This window comes from Xenia sp. Carnegie-2017, unplaced genomic scaffold, assembly GCF_021976095.1.
Source record: "Xenia sp. Carnegie-2017 unplaced genomic scaffold, XeniaSp_v1 HiC_scaffold_23, whole genome shotgun sequence".
NCBI lineage: Eukaryota > Metazoa > Cnidaria > Anthozoa > Malacalcyonacea > Xeniidae > Xenia > Xenia sp. Carnegie-2017.
This window is the reverse complement of record NW_025813486.1, coordinates 8,945,317-8,955,169: the sequence shown is the minus strand read 5'-3', so window position 1 is coordinate 8,955,169 and position 9,853 is coordinate 8,945,317. Positions and strand designations below refer to the sequence as shown.

Below are 9,853 nucleotides of genomic sequence, written 5' to 3'. Positions count from 1 at the left end.
GAGGTTAGTACAGATCAATAATTTAATAATTTCTGATCTGAAAAGCTTTATATGAAGCTTTCAGCATGGAAGTAAACAAAAAGTGATTCATTTACATGGTTTAAATCCCTTCTTGCAAAATATCTATTTACACTTTATCGTTTTTTGCATACAAAAACACCAGATGCTAGATTATACAGATGAGGAAAAAGCAATGGACACTGGTATCAAATGTGTATAAAATTTGTTTTTGTTTTGAAAACTGAAAATCACTCAAATAGTTCAATTGCATTCAAAACAGGTCAGGAAACTGAAGAGGAAGATAATGAAAATGCAAGTGTATATTTAGCCAAAAATGGTTATACTGTTTAATGATTGTTTTTTGCTTTATTACACAATACAACAATGCATCAAAATGTGCTAAAAATCTACTACTATTTGAGGTGGCTCAATTCTGAAAACCAAAAATAAAGAAGGTAAACAGTGCTTTGTATACAATACTGTTCTCATTCATATATGATATATGCCCATCAGCTCTCACATGATACTTTTGTCTTTTCACCTGAGCCTTTTCACCAAGAGTCTTTTCACCAAGAGTCTTTTAACCTGAAATTTAATCATACACATAACAAATCAAACAGCACCTAACAAACGATTTGTTTATGTAGAAAGCAATGTCGAAGCAAAAAGTTCATTTAAAGGTGTGGTATAGTGTATACATGTACTAATTGCCTTTGATGCCTGGCTGATAATTGCCATTGTTTTTTTTAATGAAGGAAGATGCTATAATTGTGGCCACAAAGGCCACAAAATGAATGAATGCAAGAAAAGTAATGACAAAAAATGAAATAACATTTCTTTCATGACCATTGTAATTGACAATTATATACTTTTTTTTGTATAGAGTTTAATCGTATGAGAAGAAGTAAGTTTGATTGACCTAGTGATAAAACATCAGCTTGATTAGATGGTTGAAAACTTCAAGTTGCATGCATTATTGTTAACAGAATTAAGCTAATGACACAAACAAATAAAAAGTTTTATGAACTACAGCTTTCTTATGAATATTTAACAGGACGACGTTGCTACATATGCAAAAGATTGGGCCATGTTGCCAAGCAGTGTAGGGAAGGAAACCTATCAGTCAAAAACGTGCTGAACAATTGCAGCAACTGCACAATAAACCTTACAAGGAAATAAATTTTAAATATTTTTTTTTGTCATTTAGTCATCTTTAGCAGAAATACAAAAAGATTATATATTGTTTTTTTTTCTCATAACTTCATTAAAAGAAAATTCTTATTGCAAATATGTTGTGTAACTTAGTCTGATTGCACTAACATACATTACCACATTGACATAAATATGACTATAGAGTACTCTTTAAGAGTTAAGTAAAGAACAAATTCTGAAGAAACAAGACATCTTGAGATGTAAAAATGTGAATCAAAACAAGACGTGAACTGTAAATTTTCGATTTATTTCAAAGTCATCCACAGACAGAATGATAATCCAAACCATGCATACACATATATTAAGAAATGGTTTGTTAACACGGGACTTAAGGCTAGCAAAGAATTACAACTCTTCTCTTAAATTACAATACACTCATTCCACCAGTCTGGTCTCTTGTTTCAATTCATCCTTTTAAAATATGACAGCACTTCCAACTCCGCTTTCGTAAATATCAAACTATTTAATTTCTATTGCTTGACTTTCGTTACTTAATTCATGCATTGTAAATATATATGTGTATGCATTGTTTGGATTATCATTCTGTCTGAGGATGACTTTGAAATAAATCGAAATTTTACAGTTCACTTCGCGTTTTGTTTTCATCCACATTCTTTCATCTCGAGATATCTCGTTTCTTCAGAATTTGTTTTTTACCATCTTTTTTAAATTGTCGGCTGGACATGGCTCAAGACTTTCTCCTTACCTTGAAAAGAGACCACATCGTCCACATCGTGCACATGTACATTAGACACGATGTTTAAAAACGCTCAAAGAGTTCTTTCGTACATAGTTTATAGTTAATAGCTTTCCTCGCAGGAGCCGATGACTGGAAAGCAAGCACAGTTGACTCGCTGTTACGAATTGTAGGTTTTTATCGTGATTTTCATCAAAAAATTGCTAGCTGAATCCCAAATACACACATACATTTTCCTCACTCTTTCTTCAGGAGGGAGTGGGAAATTGTGAAATTTTCGGAAAAGCGGTCAATTTCGGTAAATCTCAGCGGCAACGGACGAAATCCGCCATGTTTTTTACAACATCAGATATCTAAGGCCGCGCTTGAGATAGCCGCTCCAGTTATTATAGAACTCAATGATAACAATAGATGTCCCAACTCTTTCTTATAGAGGGCTCTGGGTGAAATGTGCATACACAGAATGGCAGCACCGGTGTGGAGGTCAAATCAGAGCCCTCTATTAGTAAGAGTTGGGACAAACGGTCTGGGGCGAGCGCGGAGCCGCCATTTTGGTTCCTACTTGCAAAGTTTAACTATAATAATACTATTGGAAATTGGGTTTATATGCAAAAGAAGAAGGCAATTTAAGCTTATTCCATGGTAGTATCAAATATATTAGGAATAATAGCAAGCTCTTTGCGTTTTTTTAACGATTTGCGGCAGACCTGATTTAATTTCATTGGTTTGAGCTTCGTTTGCGGTTTACTAGTTCATGCTTCAAATTGATCGTGACCCATTGTAAGAAGTATTTTTCGTACGTGAACGTGTTTTCTCGGCTTATGTTCCGACTCTGTAACAAGTTTTCAAGATCTTTAAGCTTGGTGGCAAGCGGCAATGTTATCCTGGCATCAGTGTTATCAAATACTTGGACAAGTCTTTGTTCGAAACTTCGAATCATAGTAATCATGCAGTTTTGGTCCGGAGAGATTTGTGTTCAAGATTTGTAACAATTTAATGGTAGTGAGTGGTTTATGCCCCCCAATTTGATCCAAACATGACATTTTTTATTCTGAAAGATCACAAAATTTTCTTGCTCAGCAGAAAATGACAGACTTTACTTTTTAGTTATTGAAATATGCAATGATTTGACCAAGATGCATTTGGCCTTAAACGTTTTATTCCTTTATATGAAGTTATTTCGTTTTTATCACTTTATAAAGTATTAAAGTTTATTTCTAATAAAGTTTGTTAGGGATTCTGCTGAAAATTTTGGTGAAGCATTTCTTTAAAATGAATATATTATTTCTATAATATGAAACATTTCTGTTGTTGAAGAACAGTCTGTTTGCTATAAATGCTACTGTTTGTAGTCTTTTATACAGCATATGAGTCTGATCAATCTTTAATTTAGCAAAGAGTTAAATTTATTGGTTGAGGAATGACGAAACTTCTATATGTGTTTAATGATCAAACAGGGTGTGTTGGAGGAGCTCAGCCCCGTTTGTTCAAATTCTATGCCTTGTATTGCCAGTGAAATATATATATCAAAAGCTAGCACCTAAATATATATCAGAAAGCCAGCAATATTTTAATATATATGAGAAAGGCAGCAACAGTTGTAATATACATTAAAAGCCCAAATAGCTGAAATTATGGAGATATGCCTCTGATCTTATAAACCAAAGCCTACAATTAAAATATCATCGACAAGTCTAGAAGAGAAGTAATGTTCTACTTTGAGCTACAGAAGTAGGGTACATTTGTACAATTCATTACCAAAAATATATTGTACTCAGCTGTTTCAGTGAATATCCTAATTATAATTACTTCATTTTTAAATGATAAACTAAAAATAATAAATACAACATGGAATATCATAAGAGTTTCTGTGATTTGGTGTAGTTGTTTCAGTATGGAAGTGGCTGAGAATTGAGAGGTTTGTAGATTGACCAATTTCAGAACATAATGAGAAATCATCTTCGATTAAAAAACCAGCTTTGGAGTAAGAAAACTATTGAAACTGCATCAGCACGAACTTTTCAATGTTATATGGCCCAAAAATGTTTCTCTACTTGAGTCAGTTAATTGAACCTTATATCAAAAGCAGTTCAGCACAACAATCACTATACGCAATCAAATTTCGTAAGTTCGACGAAAAGGTATTTCTTCAATTTTTTTCGTAATCCTCGATTCTTGCGATATGTAATGACATTTAGTAGTCTTCAACAATCAGTTATTACACACTTATCCATAAAAAAATCGCAATATTATCTCAAAATACTGTATTACTAGCAGCAATTGCTATATAAACACTAGCTGAAATTTCAAAACTAGGAACCAAAATGGCGGAAATTGATCAGGTGATCAATATTGCCCAATCAACGTAAGCTAAACGGATAACAATAGATGTCCCAACTCTTACTAATAGAGGGCTCTGGGTCAAATTGCCACGCCATTTTCAGGAAAACATGACGAAATGTAGTGTTTGCCAAATTACTAAATTATAAAATACGAATTTATCGAATTTCTCTGGTTAAGGTAAGCCATGCAAAAAATTACTACGTAACTATAATATGTTAGTTATCAAACGATACGTTTATGGCGTAATTCTTTCGTGCATCTCAAACTACGGCAATCGTTATTTATTCTGTAGTTATTTCGTTATGTAATTCACAACCTCGGCAAGTAGTATATCAACGTACTGGTATTCTTTCTTTTCTTTCATTGCTTTTACAACCCATTGCTTCTTTGTTTTAGCAAAAATCATTTTGTAACGGTCTTGCCCTTTGTTTGTCCCCCTGACTTAATGACTGCTTTATCACGGTTAATATTGTTGTTGTGATCTAATGCTGCTAACTGAGTGCGGTCTACCATTCCAGGAAATGAAAAATGGCTCGCTTTGGGCAGTATTTCAGTAAAAGGGAATGGTAAACCTCCAACTTTCCTGTGTGACAAAACTCAGATAGCTTATGCAGGTCTTTTAGAAGCCTCGTGTCACAAATCACCTTCTCTGCAGCAATATATGCTTGTGAAGTAGGAGATAACCACTTCTTCTGCTTGTTTGTCTTTCTGTTGATTGTTGGTAGCAACATTGATGAGAATATGTGTTCCCTCTCCAGAAATGCTTGTTGTTGGTTAAGGTTAGACTTCCATTTTTCCACCAATTCTTCTGCATTCTTGTTACAACTTGCAGAGCACCACAAAGATGATTAGAAATGGACTTAATCCAATGGGTCAAGTCATCATTTCCCTTAATGTTAGACTTCTTTGTTAGTTTTTTTGTGACAGATTTAGACAAATGCCACACATCATATTGGTGATCAATATGAGGGTGTTTGTTTTTCATAGCACTGGCAATTTTTGTCCCAAATGTGACTTAAAAAAGGAAAATTATGTACAAATAATTAGGAAACTATAAGTTCATACTTTACGTCAAGAAAACTACACCTAAATTCTATACACGAAAGGCTAATTTTACAATGGTTTTATGTAGGATTATTTTCTAACCATAATGAATCTGAATTACACAACCATGTTTTATTATTATTCAATGTTATTCATGGCAATAGACTGGTTTCACATCAGTAGAAACTGTTGTTAAGGTTGAATTCGAAAGACAAGCAAACGAAGCGAACGGCATTACAGCACACAGTTTCCATACAAATAAACCTTCATATTTTTTAAAAAATAATATTAATCAATATTTAAATTCTATATGTAGTGCGGAAACTGTGCGATAATGGCCTTTATGGATGTGAAATCGTTCAATTAAAGCAGAATACAAATAACCAGCTCAATACTTGCATGTAAGCTATAAAAGTTGCTTGTGTATATACCTATGAATAAAAAATTCTGAAGTTTCGAAAAGAAATATTTTGTGATTAGGAGAAGCATTTTGACGCAAGTTTATTATGACTGTGCAATGACTTTACATAAAGCTTTGAGGAGCAATTGACGATATGACGTCAATACAAGCCGCTGACATATTTCTGCTCCCACGCACCGGATGCCCTAGCTGCAGCATTTCAACTCATTTTTTGTGAAAATATTGAATCAAACAAACAAAAAAATTGCCGCATATTTATTTTAAAACCAACATTATGTGAGGGTGGAGTTCCCCTTTAAACAGTACTCTTAGAACTATGGAACCAACATTGAACTAGAAATTGTAGAACTTTAGAACATACAGCTCAAGAACTGTAAAACCGTAGGACATTAGAGCTATAGAATTATAGACAGTATATATTATGTTTCTTGTAATCTAGTCTCGGGATATGCAAATCATCGGTTTTAAATTTAATTATCTTTAAAAATACATAAATGTTATGTTGTAAAAATTCAATGTTTTTCACAATTGTTTTTATTCCAGTAAATCCTGAAGGAACAGAAATCTCATTTTTCTATACTATCCAAAGTAGAACAAAAGTAGTTGGTGTCTTAAAACAGGCAGAGTTTATTTTCAATCTATTGTATTCAATTGTTTGAATTATATTTCAACTTGGGTTGAAATGACAAATAATTGTTAGATCCTGAGTATTTGTGCAAAATTAATTTGCCCGATGATTTTATTCTTGTTCTGTGCATGGAAAATTATGCAAGCCTAAACCTACCAATACAACAACAAAAAGGGTGAATATCAAAGCAGTAATACATTAATTGAGTTGTCCTTCTAAAGCAGATCTTTTCACTTTAGAGGCTTTTGGACACAAGTCAATCAGCTTGGAGTTTCTATTGATTGCTACCATTTCTAGTTAGTCTGGTTGACTTTGTTATTTTGAATACTTTGCATGTTGAGAAAATGTGTGCTTGATGAACATGAATGTGCGTCATACATGTTACCTGATTTTACTGCTGTCTTTGATGTGTATTGACTCTATCTTTGAGAATATTATGCCTGCTTTCAACTTCAGACTGCTAAGGATGAGCATGTTCTCAGAATATTCAATGCCACCTATGGCAAATCACCTTAGTTACATGTCCATGGTTATTACATATGTCCCCTGACTAATAAGTTTGGCAAAAAGGCTATCTTTAATTTCAACTTGTTGAAACAAAGATACTCATCTTTATGCTGTTGCATTAGTTCAATTTCAGCTTACATCACTTTCTGTGAATGGAAATTAATGTGGGTTGTACTTGTGCACGAGTAGTCACCACATGAATTAGTTTTGGGGTCTTAAATTATTGGCCATTTTAACAAGTCAAAATATCGCAAACCAGTACTATTTCAGTATATGGTAGGCTGAAGATCAAGTCTGTTTTAGTGTAATTGCTTGTTTTAGTGTAATTGCTTGTATACGCTTGTTCAGTTTTTATTACATAGCTACATTCTTATTCATTGTAGTATGAATAAAGTATAAAATTATTAATTTTAAGTGCCCATATCACGGTCTGGAAAATGACTTCATTCGATGATTATATCAATTTTATGAACATGTGATGATTCGGAAATTTTATCTTCGTGGTTTTTTTGGCCTAGAAGGTGACTCTTCTACGGAAGTGACGTAAAAAGGAGAAAACGCATTCTACTTTTTTCTTTGATTAATCTCTCAAACGATGTAGTCAAACTATACAATAATGCGGCAACTTAAATTTGCAGTGCTTTTTTTTGAGAAGATTTGCTATAACTGAATGCGCGTATTCTCCTTTTTACGTCACATCAGGTGAGGAGTCAACTACTTCTAGCCTTAAAAAGCTCATGAAAATAAAATCTTCGTCCCATGAAATTTGTTGTAAATGTTGTAAATTCGATTTAATTATTTGAGAAAGTTATTTCCCTGACCCTGACATCGGCATTTTAAGTATGAACTATTGAATGGTAACTGTACAGTGCAAGGGCAAAAGCATATATTCAACATTGTCCAACTAACTTCTTTTGAAATTACAAAAAACTAACATTGCGCGCAGAGCTAAATGTATAAATATTCATCCACCCACCCTCCACACCCCAAATTGTGCTTTGGAACTGTGCGTAAGTAATAAAATTAAAAGTTTCAAAACTTTTGCTTAAGTTTTCTTGACAAGTGCCTAATCTTGAGGATAAAGTCGAATTTTCGCAAACATGTTAGTGAATTGGAAAAAAGACATGCAGCTGTATACTTTAACAAAGAGAAATGAGGCTTACTCAGATATATTTTTTTTGGAGTACGTTTTGCTGTTTTGATTTGTTATCGCAACTGCCAACTTCTCAAACGTTAATGCACGTGTTTAAGTTCTTGCATAGACCATTGCTGCTGTTTTCATTTCGTATGGTTAGTTTTAATGCTGCGCATTCGAAAGAAGACTCAAAAGACAAAATGTCTCGTTTTCGAAATGAAAGCTACATTATGATGCCAGCACTTATATTTAATTATATTTAAAATATCTATTGTCAAGTAGCTATTTAAACTCCTTAATTAAAACTTAAGTATCGCACAAAACTTTCTCTTTATTTTTTGAAACAATACCCAGAAAAGTTAAGTTTGACTGTAATACTGATTGGTTTTTCTAGAAATTGCGGATGTGTTAAAATATACATTCAGAGTTTGAACAGTTTAGTTAGGGTTGGGGGAGGGGGTTGAAATCTAATAATTGGGGTGTGGCATCATCCTGGACACCCCCACCTCCCGAGAGAATCTGTCCAAGGTTTGAAAAATTGTAAATTGACTTGCCTTCGGTTCGTGTTTTGTGTGCTTTTCTCAACTCTTGCTTTTTACTTCGTGTTTGGATCACACCATTCACCCAAGTATGGAAACCATTAAGTGATTGCTTAATAAAGTAATAACCAGAGGTAGAGTTTTAAGTTAGTTAAGTCTACAACGTAGAATTAACGAGGTTCGAAACTTCAAAGGTTTAGCAAAAGTTTTTAAAATACAAATTACACCGTCACATGAATTTTTCGTGGAATATTCGTTGTTTCCGTTTCTTGTTTCAATGATTCGGGCTTTTTCCATACTTGTCTTTTCCATTCCTCATTTTTGGTCGGCGTTTATATCATATAGCGTTAACATGATTTGACGTCATGTTATTAAAATTGAGTTTTGATCATGGTATTTCTTGTCTCAACGCTACTCTGTAGTCTTGTATATCTGAGACCCCATCTACATAATTTGATTGACTTTTGGCAATATCGGTTTATTTAATCATCTGGAATAAAAGTAAAATGTGTACACGAATAAACACGAGAGGAAAACAAAGTCCACTTAGAGTCGCTAGAGTATACAAGACTAATGAACTTCGTCGTACGTATGAAGTTTTAACTTTCAACTTACTTTTGCCAAAAATTTTTTCTTTATTTTTAGTTTAAAAATGGCTTCACACTCTGACGTTTTAAAAATGGAGGCCAATGGATCTCGTTTGAGCAAGCTTATAATAAATAAAGGAACACAGGCCTTGAGAGAAACATTGCAATCTCTTATAAAACCATTAAATTTAGCTGCTAAACTTCATGATCCTTCTACAATGAAGATATTGATATCACTAAAACGCAAAGTCATCTCTGAAGAGAATTGGGATCGTCTTTACCCAGCAGTTGGTTCTCCGGACGTTGAAAATTTTTCTATCCCATTATTGGTTATCTTATTACGAAACATATGTGGTCTGAATCCACCAGCTACTGGATGGTATGGTCTTCCTCCCCATTCGGATTCTTCAATCTCGTCAAATATTGCAAGAATAAGGTTTTTCAGAAACAAAGTGATTGGTCACATAGCTACAACTAGTCTTAATGACAGCAAGTTTGAATATTTGTGGAAAGAAATATCAAAAGCATTGGTTGGTCTGGGTATTCAACAAGCTGAAATCGATGAATTAAAGTATGGTCCACTCAGTCCTCATGAGGCCTATTACAGAGAAATGTTGAAAGACTTGCAAACAACACCTGAAATGGATGTGCCAGGTAAAGTTTTTTCTTATATTGATATGCCTAATGATTTCTTGCATGTAAAAATTTTAGAATTTGACAAACCTTTCAGGAAAACGTAA

General features: G+C 33.6%; 1 protein-coding gene and 2 long non-coding RNA genes across 3 annotated transcripts; 2 read left to right on the top strand and 1 right to left on the bottom strand.

The window, feature by feature from the left end:
- Positions 1-321: 321 nt before the first annotated feature.
- Positions 322-2,111, bottom strand: LOC124449785. The gene is made up of 2 exons (XR_006949596.1): positions 1,919-2,111; positions 322-585 (listed from the first exon to the last, which is right to left on the bottom strand). It is a non-coding gene; the product is annotated as an uncharacterized LOC124449785 (long non-coding RNA).
- LOC124449786 lies at positions 651-1,106 on the top strand. The gene is made up of 4 exons (XR_006949597.1): positions 651-680; positions 756-809; positions 884-904; positions 1,055-1,106. It is a non-coding gene; the product is annotated as an uncharacterized LOC124449786 (long non-coding RNA).
- Positions 2,112-9,178: 7,067 nt separating the features above from the next.
- Positions 9,179-9,853, top strand: LOC124449049 (E3 ubiquitin-protein ligase DZIP3-like). The gene has a single exon (XM_046999991.1). The coding sequence runs from the start codon at positions 9,179-9,181 to the stop codon at positions 9,851-9,853; it is 675 nt and encodes a 224-aa protein (XP_046855947.1).